At 53.3% G+C, this 21,126-nt stretch overlaps 1 protein-coding gene across 1 annotated transcript in view; it reads left to right on the forward strand.

The window, feature by feature from the left end:
• LOC138733939 (tenascin-X-like) overlaps positions 1-21,126 on the forward strand; it is a 58,952-nt gene that overhangs the window by 20,037 nt on the left and 17,789 nt on the right. Inside the window, exons 13-29 of the mRNA XM_069881459.1 lie at positions 635-931; positions 2,188-2,484; positions 3,162-3,458; positions 4,222-4,518; positions 5,600-5,896; positions 6,422-6,715; positions 7,647-7,946; positions 8,822-9,115; positions 10,181-10,474; positions 11,077-11,376; positions 11,947-12,246; positions 14,552-14,788; positions 15,584-15,877; positions 16,304-16,597; positions 18,314-18,607; positions 19,539-19,838; positions 20,501-20,800. Coding sequence (XP_069737560.1) covers positions 635-931; positions 2,188-2,484; positions 3,162-3,458; positions 4,222-4,518; positions 5,600-5,896; positions 6,422-6,715; positions 7,647-7,946; positions 8,822-9,115; positions 10,181-10,474; positions 11,077-11,376; positions 11,947-12,246; positions 14,552-14,788; positions 15,584-15,877; positions 16,304-16,597; positions 18,314-18,607; positions 19,539-19,838; positions 20,501-20,800 — 4,986 coding nt within the window. The remainder of the gene's footprint in view (positions 1-634; positions 932-2,187; positions 2,485-3,161; positions 3,459-4,221; positions 4,519-5,599; positions 5,897-6,421; positions 6,716-7,646; positions 7,947-8,821; positions 9,116-10,180; positions 10,475-11,076; positions 11,377-11,946; positions 12,247-14,551; positions 14,789-15,583; positions 15,878-16,303; positions 16,598-18,313; positions 18,608-19,538; positions 19,839-20,500; positions 20,801-21,126) is intronic.

Here is a 21,126-nt window from a genome sequence, read left to right on the forward strand (position 1 = left end):
CTCCACCCATGGTCCCTTCTGGCCCTGGGGATGCAGTGGGACAGAAAACAGGGCAGTGGGGACATCTCTTGGGTGGTGTTTTATGGATGGATGTAGGGATGGGAACAGGGAGGAGAGATGAGTGTGACTGGAGGGATGGATGGATGAATGGATGGATGGATGGATGGATGGATGGATGGATGGATGGATGGATAGATGGGATTGGATGGATTGGTGGTTAATGGATTGATGGGGATGGATGGATGCATGGATGGATGGATGGGGTTACATTGATTAGTGGATAATGAATGGATTGGGATGGTTGGATGGATGCTTTCATGGATGAGATGGGATGGATAGTAGGAATGGGACTGGATGGGTTACTGGATGAAGACATGCGATTCGACAGCTGAAAGAATGGATGAGTGGCATGGATGGGATGGAATAGGTGATTGGATGGGTGAGTGTGTGGATGGATGGATGGATGGATGGATGGGAATGGTATAGATGGTTTGCTGGATAGATAGAGTAGGTGAAAGGATGGTTTGGGATGGATGGACAGATGGATGGATGGATGGATGGATGGATGGATGGATGGATGGATGGATGGATGGATGTCTGCAAAGTGTTCTCAACTATGATGTTACTCTTACAGAACCAGACCAACCAAAGGAGGAGGAACCCCCATCCCAGCCAGTCCTGGGAGAGCTGACAGCCTCCCAGGTCACCCCCGACTCCGTCCAGCTGGACTGGAGCGTCCCCGAGGGCACCTTTGACTCCTTCACGCTGCAGTACAAGGATGCCCAAGGGCAGCCCCAGGTTGTGCCCGTGGACGGTGGTTCCCACACACTGACCGTGCCTGGGCTGTCCCCGTCACGCCGCTACAAGTTCAACCTCTATGGGGTGTGGGGTCGGAAGCGCCTGGGCCCCATCTCCACCGACATCGTCACAGGTGAGGGGTCTGTGAGCTCCATCCATGGTCCTTGCTGGCCCTGGGGATGCAGTGGGACAGAAGACTGGGAAGTGGAGACATGTCTTGGGTGGTGTTTTATGGATGGATGTAGGAATGGGAACAGGGAGGGGAGATGAGTGTGATTAGAGGGAGGGAGGGATGGAGGGATGGATGGATGGATGGATGGATGGATGGATGGATGGATGGATGGAACTTTGGGATGGGAGGAAAGGCAGGGAGGAGAGAAGAGTATGATTGTAGGGATTGATGGATGGAGGATGGATGGGAGATGGAGGTAGAAGCATGGAGGTGATAGAGCAGATGATAAATCTTAAGGAATGGATGGAGCAGGTGGGATTGGAAGGATGCTTGGATGGAGGGAGGGTTAGTGGATGATGGATGGATAAGGATGGCTGATTGGATGGATGGATGGATGGTTGGGTTGCGTGGATGCAATGGGACTATGTGTGTAGGTGGATGATGGATGAATGGGGGTGGTTGGATGGATGGTTGGATTGCGTGGATGCAATGGGACTATGTGTGTACTTGGATGATGGATGAATGGGGGTGGTTGGATGGATGGAGAGCTGGGAGTGAGCACGTGAATGAAAAGATGCATGGGATGAATGGGAGGGAATAAGTGACTGGATGGGTGGGTCTGTCGGTGGAGGGTTGAATGGATAGAAGGATGGATGGAAGAGAAAGGGATGGATGAATGGATGGATGGATGGGATCAAATAGGTGAATGAATGGTTGGAATTGGATGAATGGTTTGGGTTGGATGGATGGATTTTGAATGGTATGAAAATGGTTGTGTGGTCTGAGTGGTGAATGGATGGACAAACTGATGGAAGCCGGAGTGCTCAGGTGAGAAATGAGAGCATTAAATGAATGAACACAGGGTTGTTTGCTTGCGTGGTTAGCTGGGGTCATGGATGCACGAACTGGTGTGAGGGAGAAGGGTCACAGAGAGGTGATGGGTGACTGGGTGAAAGGAATCACGGGTGGGTGTTAAGACATAGAAACAGATGGAAGGACAGATTCCTGGATGTCTGGAAGGTGGACATGCCAACAAACAGACAATGGAACGGGTGAGTGTCTGGGTGGGCAAAGAGGTGGAGTGGGAAATGGATGAAAGGATGGATGGTTGAGAGAGATGAATGATGGTTGGGTGACTGCAGGGATGGATGGATGGATGCATGGATGGATGGATGGGTGTCTGCAAAGTGTTCTCAACTATGATGTTACTCTTACAGAACCAGACCAACCAAAGGAGGAGGAACCCCCATCCCAGCCAGTCCTGGGCGAGCTGACGGCCTCCCAGGTCACCCCAAACTCCGTCCAGCTGGACTGGAGCGTCCCCGAGGGCACCTTTGACTCCTTCACGCTGCAGTACAGGGATGCACAAGGGCAGCCCCAGGTGGTGCCTGTGGATGGTGGTTCCCGCACGCTGACCGTGCCTGGGCTGTCCCCGTCACGCCGCTACAAGTTCAACCTCTACGGGGTGTGGGGTCGGAAGCGCCTGGGCCCCGTCTCTACCGACATCGTCACAGGTGAGGTGTCTGTGGGCTCCACCCGTGGTCCCTTCTGGCCCTGGGGATGCAGTGGGACAGAAGACAGGGCAGTGGGGACATCTCTTGGGTGGTGTTTTATGGATGGATGTAGGAATGGGAACAGGGAGGAGAGATGAGTGTGATTAGAGGGACTGATGGATGGAGGATGGAGGGGAGATGGGGTGGATGCATGGAGGAGATGGACAGAGCAGATGGGACAACTGCAAGAATGGATGGAGCAGGTGGGATTGCAAGGATCGATGGATGGAGGGGGATGGGTGGGTTGGTGGATGATGGATTGATGTAGATGGGTGGATGGATGTATGGTTGGGATGCATGGATGCGATGGGACTATGTGTGTAGGTGGATGATGGATGGGTGGGGATGGTTGGATGGATGAAGAGCTGGAATTGGCTGATAAATGAAAGGATGCATGGGATGAATGGGAGGGAATAGGTGACTAGATGGGCAGGTCGGTGGATGGAGGGTTTAATGGATAGAAGGATGGAAGGAAGAGAATGGGAGGGAGGGAGGGAGGGAGGGAGGGAGGGAGGGAGGGAGGGAGGGAGGGAGGGATGGATGGAAACAAATAGGTGGATGGATTTTATTGGAATGGTTGGATGGACAGATGGAAGGATGTCTCCAAAGTGTTATTCATTGTGATGTCACTCTTACAGAACCAGACCAACCAAAGGAGGAGGAACCCCCATCCCAGCCAGTCCTGGGCGAGATGACAGCCTCCCAGGTCACCCCCGACTCCGTCCAGCTGGACTGGAGCGTCCCTGAGGGCACCTTTGACTCCTTCATGCTGCAGTACAAGGATGCCCAAGGGCAGCCCCAGGTGGTGCCTGTGGATGGTGGTTCCCGCACACTGACCGTGCCTGGGCTGTCCCCGTCACACCGCTACAAGTTCAACCTCTACGGGGTGTGGGGTCAGAAGCGCCTGGGCCCCATCTCTACCGACATCGTAACAGGTGAGGGGGCTGTGGGCTCCATCCATGGTCCCTGCTGGCCCTGAGGTTGGAGTGGGACTGGAGACTGGGCAATGGGACTGTTTCATACGTGGTGTTTTATGGTTGGATGTAGGAACTGGAACAGAGAGGAGCGATGAGAGCAATTGGAGGCGTGTTTGGGTGGCTGACTGGCTATCAGGATGGATGGATGGATGGATGGATAAGTGGATTGATAAGTGGATGGATGGATGGATGCATCGACTGATGGATGGGATTGGATGTTTGGAAGGATGGTGTGGGATGGATGGATGGATTTTGAACGGCTGAAGAAACGGTTGGGTGGTCTGAGTGATGAGAGGATGGAAAAATTGTTGGAAGCCTGAGTGCTCAGGTGAGCAATGAGAGCATTTAATGAATGAACACAGGGTTGTTTGCTTGCATGGTTAGCTGGGGTCATGGATGCATGAACTGGTGTGAGGGAGAAGGGTCACGGAGAGGTGATGGGTGACTGGGTGAAAGGAATCACGGGTGGGTGTTGAGACATAGAAACAGATGGAAGGACAGACTCCTGGATGTCTGGAAGGTGGACATGCCAACAAACAGACAATGGAACGGGTGAGTGTCTGGGTGGGCAAAGTGGTGGAGTGGGAAATGGATGAAAGGATGGATGGTTGAGAGAGATGAATGATGGTTGGGTGACTGCAGGGATGGATGGATGGATGGATGCATGGATGGATGGATGGGTGTCTGCAAAGTGTTCTCAACTATGATGTTACTCTTACAGAACCAGACCAACCAAAGGAGGAGGAACCCCCATCCCAGCCAGTCCTGGGCGAGCTGACGGCCTCCCAGGTCACCCCAAACTCCGTCCAGCTGGACTGGAGCGTCCCCGAGGGCACCTTTGACTCCTTCACGCTGCAGTACAGGGATGCACAAGGGCAGCCCCAGGTGGTGCCCGTGGATGGTGGTTCCCGCACGCTGACCGTGTCTGGGCTGTCCCCGTCACACCGCTACAAGTTCAACCTCTACGGGGTGTGGGGTCGGAAGCACCTGGGTCCCATCTCCACCGACATCGTCACAGGTGAGGGGGCTGGAGATGCTCCTGTGTCCCCTTTGGCAGCTGCCTTTGGGTGGCAGCAGGAGCTTGGTCAGGGCCTGTCTTTCTCCCTTGGTCTAGTGAGAACTATGAATATCTCTTGAATGCTAACAAGGGTGCAGATGATGCGAAAGGCCCAAGTACGTTTGGCATGGTGGGATGATGCATGGGTGGGTTGGTGGGTGGATGGATGGATGGAACATTAGTTGGATGGATGGATGGATGGATGGATGGATGGATGGATGGATGAATGGGTGCGTTGATGGGTGGGAACATACGTGGGTGGGTGGGTGGGTGGATGGATGGATGGATGGATGGATGGATGGATGGATGCAGGGACAAATGATGGGAATGGAGAGGAGAATGAGTGGAGGATGGGGGACACGGGTGGATAGATAGAAAGATGCATGGTTGAATGGGTGGACAAAGGTGCGTGATGGATGGATGGATGGATGGGATTGGATGGATGGGATTGGATGGATTGGTGGATAATGGATTGATGGGGATGGATGGATGGATGGAAGGTTGGGATGGGAAGGAAGAGGAAGGGAGGAGAGAAAAGTGTGATTGTAGGGATTGATGGGTGGAGAATGGATGGGAGGTGGAGGTGGAAGCATGGAGGAGATGGACAGAGCAGATGATATATCTTAAAGAATGGATGGAGCAGTTGGGATTGGAAGGAAGGATGGAAGTAAGAGGTTAAAAGGGTTGGTGGATGTTGGATGGATGGGGATGGGTGGGTGGATGGATGGATGTATAGGTTGCATGGATGCGATAGGAGTATGTGTGTGGGTGGATGATGTATCAATGGGGATGGTTGGATGGATGAAGAGCTAGGAGCGAGCACGTGAATGAAAAGATGCATGGGATGAATGGGAGGGAATAGGTGACTCAATGGGTGGGTTGGTGGATGGAGGGTTTAATGGATAGAAGGATGGATGGAAGAGAATGGGATGGATGGATGGGGACAAAAAGGTGAATGAATGGTTGAAATTGGATGGATGGATGGATGGATGGATGGATGGATGTCTCCAAAGTGTTCTCCATCGTAATGTTACTCTTACAGAACCAGACCAACCAAAGGAGGAGAAACCCTCATCCCAGCCCCTCCTGGGCGAGATGACAGCCTCCCAGGTCACCCCCGACTCCGTCCAGCTGGACTGGAGCGTCCCTGAGGGCACCTTTGACTCCTTCATGCTGCAGTACAAGGATGCCCAAGGGCAACCCCAGGTGGTACCTGTGGATGGTGGTTCCCGCACACTGACCGTGCCTGGGCTGTCCCCGTCACGCCGCTACAAGTTCAACCTCTACGGGGTGTGGGGTCGGAAGCGCCTGGGCCCCATCTCCACCGACATCGTCACTGGTGAGGGGGCTGTAGATACTTCTGTGTCCCCTTTGGGGGCTGCCTTTGGGTGGCAGCAGGAGCTTGGTCAAGGCCTGTCCTTGTCCCTTAGGCTGATGGGAACTGGGAGCATCTCTTGGATGCCAATGAGGGTGTGTGTGATGGGATGGGTTCAAGACATTCTGGAGTGATTGGATGAACGTGTGTCTGTTTTGTAACATGGATTTATCCTCAGATGGTTGTGTGGACTGGAAGGTGAGGATGGATGGATGGATGGATGGATGGATGGTTGGATGGATGGATGGATGGATGGATGGGTGGATGTTGGGAAGTATGGTTGGTTGTCTGACTGGCTGAAGGAACAAAGGAGCATCATGTTGGTTGCATGGGTGAGTGGAGCTGTGGATTCTGGGAACAATGGATGCAGACGGGTGAAGGGAGAGATGAGGGATTTGGTGGCTGGTAGGAAAGATGGATGCATGCAGGGATGGGCTGGCGAAGGGATGTATGGGGTGTTCATGCCCTGTATTGTGTCCTTGTCTGCAGCTGCAGCCAAGCCAGAACAGGAACCCCCATCCCAGCCAGTCCTGGGCGAGCTGACGGCCTCCCAGGTCACGCCCAACTCCGTCCAGCTGGACTGGAGCGTCCCCGAGGGCACCTTTGACTCCTTCACACTGCAGTACAGGGATGCACAAGGGCAGCCCCAGGTGGTGCCCGTGGATGGTGGTTCCCGCACGCTGACTGTGCCTGGGCTGTCCCCGTCACGCCGCTACAAGTTCAACCTCTACGGGCTGTGGGGTCGGAAGCGCCTGGGCCCCATCTCCACCGACATCATCACAGGTGAGGGGGCTGTGGGCTCTGGGGATGCAGTGGGACAGAAGACAGGGCAGTGGGGACATCTCTTGGGTGGTGTTTTATGGATGGATGTGGGGATGGGAACAGGGAGGATAGATGAGTGTGATTAGAGGGACTGATGGATGGAGGATGGAGGGGAGATGGGGGTGGAAGCATGGAAGAGATAGACAGAGCAGATGGGAGAACTTCAAGAATGGTTGGAACATGTGGGATTGGAAGGTTGGATGGATGGATGGATGGATGGATGGATGGATGGAAGGATGGATGGATGGATGCTTTGATGGAGATGGGTGGATGGATGTATGGTTGGGATGCATGGATGCGATGGGACTATGTGTGTACATGGATGACGGACGGAGGGGCATGGGTTCATGTATGAAGAACTGGGAATGGGGTCGTGAATGGAAGGATGCATGGGATGAATAGGAGGGAATAGGTGACTGGATGGGTTGGTGGGTGGATGTAGGGTTTAATGGATAGAAGGATGGAAGGAAGAGAATGGGATGGATGGATGGATGGATGGATGGGATCAAATAGGTGAATGGATGCTTGGGATTGGATGGATGGATGGTTGGGATGCATGGATGTAATAGGACTATGTATGTGGATAGATGATGGATGAATGGGGATACTTGGATGGATGAAGAGCTGGGAGTGGACACATGAAAAAATGGATCCATGGGATGACTGGGCAGGAATAGATGTCTGGACGGGTGGGTGGGTGGGTGGATGGATGGGTGGATAGAGGGCTAAATGGATAGAACGATGGATGGAAGAGAATGGTATAGATGGATGCCTGGGATCAAATAGGTGAGTGAATGGTTGGAACTGCATGGATGGATGGAGGGACAGATGGACGAAAGCATGGAAGGATAAAAGTATATTTACATCCGGCACTGTGTTCTTTCCATTGCAGCAACACCTCCAGACGAGCCAGAGGAAGAACCCCCATCCCAGCCAGTCCTGGGCGAGCTGACAGCCTCCCAGGTCACCCCCAACTCCGTCCAGCTGGACTGGAGCGTCCCCGAGGGCACCTTTGACTCCTTCACACTGCACTACAGGGATGCACAAGGGCAGCCCCAGGTGGTGGCCGTGGACGCTGGTTCCCGCACGCTGACCGTGCCTGGGCTGTCCCCGTCACGCCGCTACAAGTTCAACCTCTACGGGGTGTGGGGTCGGAAGCGCCTGGGCCGCATCTCCACCGACATCGTCACAGGTGAGGCGGATGTATATGCTTCTGTGTCCCCTTTGAGTGCTGGTTTTTGGGTGACAGTAGGAGCTTAATCAGGGCCTGTCCTTATAACTTGGACTGGTAGAAACGGGGAACATCTCTTGGATGCCAATAAGGGTGTGGATGATTGGAAAGGGAGGACCAGCTTTGGAGGAATGTGATGATGGATGGATGGATGGATGGATGGATGGATGGATGGATGGATGGATGGATGGATGGAAGGATGGAAGACTGATAGGTTAGTTGGGCCAATGGAAGGATGGATGGATAGATGGACAGTTTGGTGGGTGGATGGATGGGTGAAAACATGCATGGGTGGGCAAGTGAATGGATGTATGGATTGATGGATGGATGGACGGACAGACAGATGGACGGATGGACAGTTTATTCATTCTTTGAGTGGTTGAACGAACAGAGAGTTGGTTTCATGGACTGGTATCTTGTGTCTTGATGGCTTAGTGGGAGGGTAGATGGGTGATGGGGTGGGTGCGTGGCTGAGTCCATAGATGAATGAGTGGAATCACTAATGGGTTATGGGATGATTGAAGGGATTGAATCTGGATGGGTTTGTGGCAGTTCCACTGCTGGAATGGTGGTTTGGATGGCTGGATGCAGGCACAGTTGGGTGGACGGTGAGAGCATGGATGGGTGGTTGAGTGATTGGATGTAGGGATGGTAAAATGTTGTTTGGTTGGATGCATGGATGGATGGATGGGTTGCTTGTTACTTAATCAGTTGCATAGATGGATACGTAGATGTATGGACAATCAGCTTGAGGATAGATGGATGGACTGATGAAATGATGAAAGGATGAAAGTATATTTATGTCCTGCACTGTGTTCTTTCCATTGCATCCCCAGCTCCGGAAGAGCCAGAGGAGGAATCTCCATCCCAGCCCATCCTGGGAGAGCTGACAGCCTCCCAGGTCACCGCTGACTCTGTCCAGTTGGAGTGGACTGTCCCTGAGGGCACCTTTGACTCCTTCACACTGCAGTACAAGGATGCCCAAGGGCAGCCCCAGGTGGTGCCCGTGGACGCTGGTTCCCGCACGCTGACCGTGCCTGGGCTGTCCCCGTCACGCCGCTACAAGTTCAACCTCTACGGGGAGTGGGGTCGGAAGCGCCTGGGCCCCATCTCCACCAGCATCATCACAGGTGTGGGGGCTGGAGATGCTTCTATGTCCTCTTTGCTGCTGCCTTTGGGGTGGAAGTAGGAGCTTGACTGGGGCTTGTCCTTGTCCCTTGGGCTGGTGGGAGCTGGGAACATCTCTTGAATGCTAATGAGGGTTTGGGTGATGAGAAAAGGGGTGGACAGATGGATTTACGGTTGGATGATGGATGGATGGATGGATGGATGGATGGATGGATGGATGGATGGATGGATAGATGGATGGATGGAAGGATGGATGGATGGATGGATGGATGGTTGGATGGATGGAAGGAAGGATGAGTGATTGGATGGGTGGATGGTTGGATGGATGGATGGATGGTTGGATGGATGGATGGTTGGATGGATGGTTATGTGGATGGATGGAGGGATGGTTGGATGGATGGATGGTTGGATGGATGGATGGATGGATGGTTGGATGGATGGAAGGATGGATGGATGGATGGATGGATGGATGGATGGATGGATGGATGGATGCTGGTGGATTGTTGGTTAAGAGGTTGATTGGATGGTAAGGTGATTGGAGGGGCAGTTGCCTGGGTAGATAAGTGGTTGGATGGAAGATAAGTGATAGGATGATTGAGCAGAAGAATGGATTGAAGGACGGGTGGACAGAATTGTGCATGGAAAGATGGATGATTGAAGGGACAGAGCATGGATTGTAGGATGGGCAAACGCAGAGAGAGAAGGTCACATGGACAGATAAAGGGATTGGTGGGTGGAAGAAAGGAACGACAAAGACATGGATGAATAAAGGGATGATGCCACAGATGTTGAACTCCTCCCTTCAGGATCAGGAGAATGGATTGGTGGAAGGTTTGAAGGGTGATGGGTGGAACAGGGTTAAGGCTGGAAGGACAGGTGGGTGGGTGCTTGGGTGAAGGGACACTTGGAGGGGAGGCTTCACGAGTGTCTGCATGAATGGATGGAGGATGGCTGGATAGAGGGATGGAATGATGGATGGATGGAGGTTGGGATGTAGACATGGATGGCTGAATATTTGGAGGGACTTCTGGATGTTCATTCCCTACATTGTCCCCTGTCCATTGCAGCTGCATCTGAGCCAGAGGAGGAACCCCCATCCCAGCCAGTCCTGGGCGAGCTGACAGCCTCCCAGGTCACCCCCGACTCCGTCCAGCTGGACTGGAGCGTCCCCGAGGGCACCTTTGACTCCTTCACGCTGCAGTACAGGGATGCACAAGAGCAGCCCCAGGTGGTGCCTGTGGATGGTGGTTCCCGCACGCTGACCGTGCCTGGGCTGTCCCCGTCACGCCGCTACAAGTTCAACCTCTACGGGATGTGGGGTCAGAAGCGCCTGGGCCCCATCTCCACCAACATCGTCACAGGTGAGGGGTTTCGTCAGGGCCTATCTTTGTCCCTTGGGCTAGTGGGAACTATGAATATCTCTTGAATGCTAATAAGGGTGTAGATTATGGGAAAGGCGCAATCACATTTGGCATGGTGGGATGATGTGTGGGTGCGTGGTTGGGTGGATGGATGGATGGAACGTTAGTTGAATGGATGTATGGATGGCTGGTAGGCTGGGTGCGTTGATGGGTGGAAACATACATGGGTGGGTGGGTGGATGGGTGGGTGGATGGATGGATGGATGGATGGATGGATGGGAGAGAAGTGATGGGAATGGAGAAGAGAATGGGTGGAGGATGGAGGACACAGATGGATGGATATAAATATGGATAGTTGAATGGGTGACAAAGGCACATGGAGGATGGATGGTTGGATGGAAGGATGGATGGATGGATGGATGGATGGATGGATGGATGGATGGATGGATGGATTTTTAGAGGAATGTTTTATTCATTTTTGAATGGATGAATGCATAGAACACTGGATGGATGGACAGAGTGGTGGATGGATGGATGAATGGATGGATAAATGAAATGATGAAAGGATAATTATGTCCTGCACTGTACTTTTTAAATTGCAGCCCCAGCTCCAGAAGAGCCGGAGGAGGAACCCCCATCCCAGCCAGTCCTGGGCGAACTGACAGCCTCCCAGGTCACCGCCAACTCTGTCCAGCTGGACTGGAGCGTCCCCAAGGGCACCTTTGACTCCTTCACACTGCAGTACAGGGATGCCCAAGGGCAGCCCCAGGAGGTGCCCGTGGACGCTGGTTCCCACACGCTGACCGTGCCTGGGCTGTCCCCATCACGCCGCTACAAGTTCAACCTCTACGGGGTGTGGGGTCGGAAGCGCCTGGGCCCCATCTCCGCCGACATCGTCACAGGTGAGGAGGCTGGAGATGCTTCTTCATCCCATTTGGGTGCTGCCTTTGGGTGGCAGCAACAGCTTGGTCAGGGCCTGTCCTTGTCCCTTGGGCTTTTGGGAACTGGGAACATCTCTTGGATAATAACAAGGGTGTGGATGATGGAAAAGGTGCAATCTAGTTTGAAGGGATGGGATGATGGAGAGGTGGGATGGATGGATGGATGGATGGATGGATGGATGGACGGACGGACGGACGGATGGATGGATGGATGGATGGATGGATGGATGGATGGAAGATTGGATGGAGGGATTGAAGGAAGAGTGGATGGATGGACAATGTCGATGGAGAGGGGAGTGATTGGAGGACTGGTGGCACAGATGGATTAATGGATGGATGGGATGGTTTTAATGGGTGGACAGGAGTGCATGGAGGAATGGTTGGTTGGTTGTTGAAAGGATGGATGGGTAGAAAGTTGGATGGATGGATGGATGGATGGATGGATGGATGGATGGATGGACAGACAGATAGATGAAAGGATGGAAGAACAAATGTATATTTATGTCCTGCACTGTGTTCTTTCCATTGCAGCAAAACCTCCAGACGAGCCAGAAGAAGAACCCCCATCCCAGCCCATTCTGGGCGAGCTGACAGCCTCCCAGGTCACCCCCAACTCCGTCCAGCTGGACTGGAGCGTCCCTGAGGGCACCTTTCACTCCTTCACGCTGCAGTACAAGGATGCACAAGGGCAGCCCCAGGTGGTGCCCGTGGACGGTGGTTCCCGCATGCTGACTGTGCCTGGGCTGTCCCCGTCACGTCGCTACAAGTTCAACCTCTACGGGCTGTGGGGTCGGAAGCGCCTGGGCCCCATCTCCACTGACATCGTCACAGGTGAGGCGAATGTAGATGCTTCTGTGTCCCCTTTGAGTGCTGGTTTTTGGGTGACAGTAGGAGCTTAATCAGGGCCTGTCCTTATAACTTGGACTGGTAGGAACGCGGAACATCTCTTGGATGCCAATAAGGGTGTGGATGATTGGAAAGGGAGGACCAGCTTTGGAGGAATGTGATGATGGATGGATGGATGGATGGATGGATGGAAGACTGATAGGTTAGTTGGGCCAATGGAAGGATGGATGGATAGATGGACAGTTTGGTGGGTGGATGGATGGGTGAAAACATGCATGGGTGGGCAAGTGAATGGATGTATGGATTGATGGATGAATGGACGGGCAGACGGATGGAAGGATAGCCTGTTTTTTCATTCTTTGAGTGGTTGAATGAACAGAGAGTTGTTTTCATGGATTGGTATCTTGTGTCTTGATGGCTTAGTGGGAGGGTAGATGGGTGATGGGATGGATGCGTGGCTGAGTTCATAGATGAACGAGGGGAATCACGAATGGGTTATGGGATGATTGAAGGGATTGAATCTGGATGGGTTTGTGGCAGTTCCACTGCTGGAATGGTGGTTTGGATGGCTGGATGCAGGCACAGTTGGGTGGACGGTGAGAGCATGGATGGGTGGTTGAGTGGTTGGATGTAGGGATGGTAAAATGTTGTTTGGTTGGATGCATGGATGGATGGATGGGTTGCTTGTTACTTAATCAGTTGCATAGATGGATACATAGATGTATGAACGATCAGCTTGAGGATAGTTGGATGGACTGAGGAAATGATGAAAGGATGAAAGTATATTTATGTCCTGCACTGTGTTCTTTCCATTGCATCCCCAGCTCCGGAAGAGCCAGAGGAAGAATCTCCATCCCAGCCCATCCTGGGCGAGCTGACAGCCTCCCAGGTCACCGCTGACTCTGTCCAGTTGGAGTGGACCGTCCCCGAGGGCACCTTTGACTCCTTCATGCTGCAGTACAGGGATGCACAAGGGCAGCCCCAGGTGGTGCCTGTGGACGGTGGTTCCCGCACGCTGACCGTGCCTGGGCTGTCCCCGTCATACCGCTACAAGTTCAACCTCTACGGGGTGTGGGGTCGGAAGCACCTGGGCCCCATCTCCACCAGCATCATCACAGGTGAGGGGGCTAGAGATGCTTCTGTGTCCCCTTTGCTGCTGCCTTTGGGGTGGAAGTAGGAGCTTGACTGGGGCTTGTCCTTGTCCCTTGGGCTGGTGGGAGATGGGAACATCTCTTGAATGCTAATGAGGGTTTGGGTGATGAGAAAAGGGGTGGACAGATGGATTTATGGTTGGATGATGGATGGATGGATGGATGGATGGATGGATGGAAGGATGGATGGTTGGATGGATGGATGGATGGTTGGATGGATGGATGGAAGGATGGATGGATGGATGGATGGATGGATGGATGGATGGATGGATGGATGGATGGATGGTTGGATGGATGGATGGATGGAAGGATGGATGGATGGATGGATGGATGGATGGAAGGAAGGATGAGTGATTGGATGGGTGGATGTGTGTCTGACTTCTTGGGTGAGAAGATGAATGGGTGGTTGAGTGGTTGGTTGGATGAGTTTGTCGTTCATGGGTTAAGGAAATGGTTGGATGGATGGATGGATGGATGGATGGATGGATGGATGGATGGATGCTGGTGGATTGTTGGTTAAGAGGTTGATTGGATGGTAAGGTGATTGGAGGGGCAGTTGCCTGGGTAGATAAGTGGTTGGATGGAAGATAAGTGATAGGATGATTGAGCAGAAGAATGGATTGAAGGTCGAGTGGACGGAATTGTGCATGGAAAGATGGATGATTGAAGGGACAGAGCATGGATTGTAGGATGGGCAAACGCAGAGAGAGAAGGTCACATGGACAGATAAAGGGATTAGTGGGTTGAAGAAAGGAACGACAAAGACATGGATGAATAAAAGGATGATGCCACAGATGTTGAACTCCTCCCTTCAGGATCAGGAGAATGGATTGGTGGAAGGTTTGAAGGGTGATGGGTGGAACAGGGTTAAGGCTGGAAGGACAGGTGGGTGGTTGCTTGGGTGAAGGGACACTTGGAGGGGAGGCTTCACGAGTGTCTGCATGAATGGATGGAGGATGGCTGGATAGAGGGATGGAATGATGGATGGATGGAGGTTGGGATGTAGACATGGATGGCTGAATATTTGGAGGGACTTCTGGATGCTCATTCCCTACATTGTCCCCTGTCCATTGCAGCTGCATCTGAGCCAGAGGAGGAGGAAGAACCCCCATCCCAGCCAGTCCTGGGTGAGCTGACAGCATCCCAGGTCACCCCCTACTCCGTCCAGCTGGACTGGAGCGTCCCCGAGGGCACCTTTGACTCCTTCAGGCTGCAGTACAAGGATGCACAAAAGCAGCCCCAGGTGGTGCCTGTGGACGGTGGTTCCCGCACGCTGACCGTGCCTGGGCTGTCCCCGTCACACCGCTACAAGTTCAACCTCTACGGGGTGTGGGGTCAGAAGCGCCTGGGCCCCATCTCCACTGACATCATCACAGGTGAGGCGGATGTAGATGCTTCTGTGTCCCCTTTGAGTGCTGGTTTTTGGGTGACAGTAGGAGCTTAATCAGGGCCTGTCCTTATAACTTGGACTGGTAGGAACGGGGAACATCTCTTGGATGCCAATAAGGGTGTGGATGATTGGAAAGGGAGGACCAGCTTTGGAGGAATGTGATGATGGATGGATGGATGGATGGATAGATGGACAGTTTGGTGGGTGGATGGATGGGTGAAAATATGTATGGGTGGGCAAGTGAATGGATGTATGAATTAATGGATGGATGGACGGACAGACGGACGGATGGACAGTTTATTCATTCTTTGAGTGGTTGAACGAACAGAGAGTTGGTTTCATGGATTGGTATCTTGTGTCTTGATGGCTTACTGGGAGGGTAGATGGGTGATGGGGTGGGTGCGTGGCTGAGTCCATAGATGAATGAGTGGAATCACGAATGGGTTATGGGATGATTGAAGGGATTGAATCTGGATGGGTTTGTGGCAGTTCCACTGCTGGAATGGTGGTTTGGATGGCTGGATGCAGGCACAGTTGGGTGGACGGTGAGAGCATGGATGGGTGGTTGAGTGGTTGGATGTAGGGATGGTAAAATGTTGTTTGGTTGGATGCATGGATGGATGGATGGATGGATGGGTTGCTTGTTACTTAATCAGTTGCATAGATGGATACATAGATGTATGGACGATCAGCTTGAGGATAGATGGATGGACTGATGAAATGATGAAAGGATGAAAGTATATTTATGTCCTGCACTGTGTTCTTTCCATTGCATCCCCAGCTCCAGAAGAGCCAGAGGAGGAACCCCCATCCCAGCCCGTCCTGGGTGAACTGACAGCCTCCCAGGTCACCCCCGACTCCGTCCAGCTGGACTGGACCGTCCCTGAGGGCACCTTTGACTCCTTCACGCTGCAGTACAAGGATGCACAAGGGCAGCCCCAGGTGGTGCCCGTGGATGGTGGTTCCCGCACGCTGACCGTGCCTGGGCTGTCCCCGTCACGCCGCTACAAGTTCAACCTCTACGGGGTGTGGGGTCGGAAGCGCCTGGGCCCCATCTCCACCGACATCATCACAGGTGAGGGGGATGTAGATGCTTCTGTGTCCCCTTCGGGGGCTGCCTTTGGGTAGCAGCAGGAGCTTGGTCTGGGCCTGGCCTGGAGCCTTGGGTGTGGTGGGAATTTCTAGCATCTTCTGAATGATAACAAGGGTGTGTGATTGGTGTGGTTTGTGGAAGCTTAGAGGTATGGGATGAAGGATGGATGGATGGATAGATGGATGGATGATGCAGTGTTTGCTTGGACAGTTGCAATGGATCCTCCATGTCTGGGCAGATGGATGGGAGAGGTGGAGAGACAATTTGTTGAATGTTACATGGATATGTGGCCTATTGAGTACAAAAGAGACTGGAGGTTGGCAGAGTGGATGAATGGGTGGATGCAGAGCTGTAAGAACGGACAGTTTGATGGATGCTCAGTGCCCTGTTTTGTGTCCTTGTCTGCAGCTGCAGCCGAGCCCGAGCAGGAACCCTCATCCCAGCCAGTCCTGGGCGAACTGACGGCCTCCCAGGTCACCCCCAACTCTGTCCAGCTGGACTGGAGCGTCCCCGAGGGCACCTTTGACTCCTTCACGCTGCAGTACAGGGATGCACAAGGGCAGCCCCAGGTGGTGCCCATGGATGGTGGTTCCCGCACGCTGACCGTGCCTGGACTGTCCCCGTCACATCGCTACAAGTTCAACCTCTACGGGGTGTGGGGTCGGAAGCGCCTGGGCCCCATCTCCACCGACATCGTCACAGGTGAGGAGGCTGGAGATGCTTCTGTGTCCCCTTTGGGTGCTGCCTTTGGGAGGCAATCAAAGCTTGGTCAGGGCCTGGCCTGGAGCCCCATGTGTGGTGGGTAATGGAGCATCTCTTGGATGCCAAGAAGGGTGTGAGTGATAGGTTGCTTGTGTGCAAGTTTGGAGGGAAGGGAGGATGGATGGATGGATGGATGGATGGATGGATGGATGGATGGAAGGAACAGGTGATCTTGAGTGCTATCATGAAGTACATGCAAGAGAACCAGGTGATGAAGCCCAGTCAACACAGATTCACGAAAGACAGGTCTTCCTAAACAAGCCTTCTATGACATAATGACTCGACTACTGGGTGAGGGAAAGGCTGTGGATGTATCTTCCTGGACTTCAGTAAAGACTTTGACACAGTTTCTCACAGCATTCTGCTTCAGAAACTGTCACTTCTGGCCTGGACAGGTGCACGCTCTCCTGGGTGAAAATCTGGTTGGCTGGAGGGCCCAGAGAGTGGTGGGAAATGGAGTTAACTCCAGCTGGAGGCCAGTTCCAAGTGGTGTCCCCAGGGATCAGTGCTGGGTCCAACCCTGTTCAATGTCTTTATCAATGACCTGGATGAAGGCATCGAGTGCACCCTGAGCAAGTTTGCGGACGACACTAAGCTGGGTAGAAGCGTGGATCTGCTGGAGGGTCAGGAGGCTCCAGAGGGATGTGAACAGTCTGGACCACTGGGCTGAGACCAATGGCATGAGGTTTAACAAGGCCAAATGCTGGGTCCTGCACTTGAGGCACAACAACCCTGAGCAGCTGCAGACTAGGAGAAGTCAGGCTGGAAAGCTGCCTGGAGGAGAAGGACCTGGGGGTGTTGGTTGAACATGAGCCAGCAGTGGCCCAGGTGGCAAAGAAGGCCAATGGCATCTTGGCTTGGATCAGAAACGGCGTGGCCAGCAGGTGCAGGGAGGTTCTTCTCCCTCTGGACTCGGCACTGGTGAGACTGCTCCTCGAATCCTGTGTTCAGTTCTGGGCCCCTCACCACAAGAAGGATGTTGAGGCTCTGGAACGAGTCCAGAGAAGAGAAACGAAGCTGGTGAGGGGGCTGGAGAACAAGAGGAGCGGCTGACAGAGCTGGGGGTGTTTATTCTGGCGAAGAGGAGGCTGAGGGGAGACCTCATTGCTCTCTACAACTACGTGAGAGGAGGTTGTGGAGAGGAGGGAGCTGGGTTCTTCTCCCAAGGGACAGGGGACAGGACAAGAGGGAATGGACTCAACCTTCGCCAGGGGAGGTTTAGGCTGGACATTAGGAAAGAATTTTTCATGGAAAGGGTCATTGGTCACTGGCAGAGGCTGCCCAGGGAGGGGATTGAGTTACATCCCCTGGAGGGATTGAAGGGACGGGTGGACGAGGTGCTGAGGGACGTGGGTTAGTGTTTGATGGGAATGGTTGGACTCGATGATCCAGTGGGTCTTTTACAACCTGGTGATTGTATGATTCTATGGATAGATGGATGGACAGACAGATGGCTCAATGGATGGGTGGATGCTAGGAAGTGTGATTGGATGTCTGGCTGGCTGAAAGAACAAAGGAGCATTTTGTCGGTTGGATGGAGGAGTAAAGCTGTGGATTCTAGGACCGACGGATGCAGACGGGTGAATGAAGAGGATGGATGCATGGGCAAAGGGAAGTATAAGTTATTCATGCCCTGCATTGTGTCCTTTTCTACAGCTGCAGCCGAGCCAGAACAGGAACCCCCATCCCAGCCCGTCCTGGGAGAGCTGATGGCCTCCCAGGTCACCCCCGACTCCGTCCAGCTGGACTGGAGCGTCCCCGAGGGCACCTTTGACTCCTTCACGCTGCAGTACAGGGATGCACAAGGGCAGCCCCAGGTGGTGCCCGTGGACGGTGGTTCCCGCACGCTGACTGTGCCTGGGCTGTCCCCATCACGTCGCTACAAGTTCAACATCTACGGGGTGTGGGGTCGGAAGCGCCTGGGCCCCATCTCCACCGACATCCTCACAGGTGAGGACATCTACAGGCCCCTTTCTTACCTTCCTTGGGCTCTTAGTTTGGGGAGGGCAGAAGGTCTGACAGGGCCCATGTTTGTCCCTTGAGCCTGGTGGGAAATGGGAAGCTCTTGGGTGTTGGCTGGGGGTGGGTGGTGGTTTGATTCAGGGAAATTTGGTGGGAGTGAGTGGTGGATGGAAGGGGTAATGGTTGTTTGAGTGGATAGATGGAAATTTGGATGTATAGAAGGATGAATGGATGGATTGATGGACAGACAGTTGACTGGATGGAAGGGTGGATGGATGCGTAGCATCTTGCCTAATTGGATGGGTGGATGGATGGATACTTTAATGAATGGATAGCTGAATGGAAACGTGAATTAAGGGAGAGAGGGAGGGATTAATGATTGGATGTATTGAGGGTTGTTTGGCTGAATATTTGGCTGAGGGAATGAATGCAATTGTGAGTGGTTGGATTGGTTGGTGGATGGGAGGAGTACATTGACATTGGCTCATGGGCTTGTTGGTTTGCACTGTTGGATGCTCACCTGGTTAGATGGAAGGTTGATGGATGAAATGAATGTTTAGGTGCCTGGATGACTGAATGGAGGGATTCCAAGAGCGATAGAAGCAGAAAGGCATGGATGAGTGGGCAGTTGAATAGATGCATGGATGGATGGATGCCATGCTTGGTAGTTTGGCTGGCTGCCTGGCTGGATTGATGGATGGATGGATGGATGGATGGATGGATGGATGGATGGATGGATGGACGGATGGACAAGTAATGTTGATGGATGGATGGAATGGAGGGATGGATGGTTGATTGAGTGGGTTGATGGGTTGAAACATGCATTGGTAGGTGGGTGGGTGGATGGATGGATGGATAAATGGATAAATGGATGGATGAAAGTATATTCATGTCCTGCACTGTGTTCCTTCCCATGCAGCACCAGCTCCAGATGAGCCAGAGCAGGAACCCCCATCCCAGCCCATCCTGGGTGAGCTGATGGCCTCCCAGGTCACCCCCGACTCCGTCCAGCTGGACTGGAGCGTCCCTGAAGGCACCTTTGACTCCTTCACGCTGCAGTACAAGGATGCACAAGGGCAGCCCCAGGTGGTGCCCATGGATGGTGGTTCCCGCACGCTGACCGTGCCTGGGCTGTCCCCGTCACACCGCTACAAGTTCAACCTCTACGGGGTGTGGGGTCGGAAGCGCCTGGGCCCCATCTCCACCGACATTGTCACAGGTGAGGGGGCTGGAGATGCTCCTGTGTCCCCTTTGGGTGCTGCCTTTGGCATGGCAGCAGGAGCTTGGTCAGGGCCTGTCCTTGTCCCTTGGGCTAGTGGGAATTATGAATAACTCTTGAAAGCTAACAACGGTGTAGATTATGGGAAAGGCGCAAGCACGTTTGGCATCGTGGGATGATGCATGGGTGGGTTGGTGAGTGGATGGATGGATGGAACGTTAGATGGATGGATGGATGGATGGATGGATGGATGGATGGATGGATGGATGGATGGATGGTTGGTTGGGTGCATTGATGGGTGGAAACATACGTGGATGGATGGATGGATGGATGGATGGATGGATGGATGGATGGCGGACAAGTGATGGGAATGAAGACGAGAATGAATGGAGGATGGGGGACACGGATGGATAGATAGAAATATGGATGGTTGAATGGGTGCACAAAGGCACATGGAGGATGGATGGTTGGATGGATGGAGTGATGGATGGATGGATGGATGGATGGATGGATGGATGGATGGATGGTTAGAGGAATGGTTGGTTCATTTTTGAATGGATGGATGCATAGAACACTGGATGGATGGATGGATGGAGTGATGGATGGATGGATGGATGGATGAGAAGATAATTATGTCCTGCACTGTGCTCTTTAAATTGCAGCCCCAGCTCCAGAAGAGCCGGAGGAGGAACCCCCATCCCAGCCACTCCTGGGCGAACTGACAGCCTCCCAGGTCACCCCCGACTCCGTCCAGCTGGACTGGACCGTCCCTGAGGGCACCTTTGACTCCTTCACGCTGCACTACAGGGATGCACAAGGGCAGCCCCAGGTGGTGCCTGTGGATGGTGGTTCCCGCACGCTGACCGTGCCTGGGCTGTCCCCGTCACGCCGCTACAAGTTCAACCTCTACGGGGTGTGGGGTCGGAAGCGCCTGGGCCCCATCTCCACTGACGTCATCACAGGTGAGGGGCCTGGAGATGCTCCTGTGTCCCCTTTGGGTGCTGGTTTATGGGTGGCAGCAGGAGCTTGGTCAGGGCCTGTCCTTGTGCCTTGGGCTGGTGGGAATTGGGAACAGCTCTTGGATGCTAACAAGGCTGTGAGTCATGGGATTCGTGTGTGCGAGCTTTGATCGATAGGGTGATGGATGGATGGATGGATGGATGGATGGATGGATGGATGGATGGATAAAAGGATCGATAAATGGATGATTGGATGTTCTTAAGTGTGTTTGGATATCTGGCTGGCTGGAGGCACAAAGGAGCATCTGGTTGGTTGGATGGCTGAGTGG

Source organism: Phaenicophaeus curvirostris, unplaced genomic scaffold (assembly GCF_032191515.1).
Source record: "Phaenicophaeus curvirostris isolate KB17595 unplaced genomic scaffold, BPBGC_Pcur_1.0 scaffold_48, whole genome shotgun sequence".
Lineage (NCBI taxonomy): Eukaryota > Metazoa > Chordata > Aves > Cuculiformes > Cuculidae > Phaenicophaeus > Phaenicophaeus curvirostris.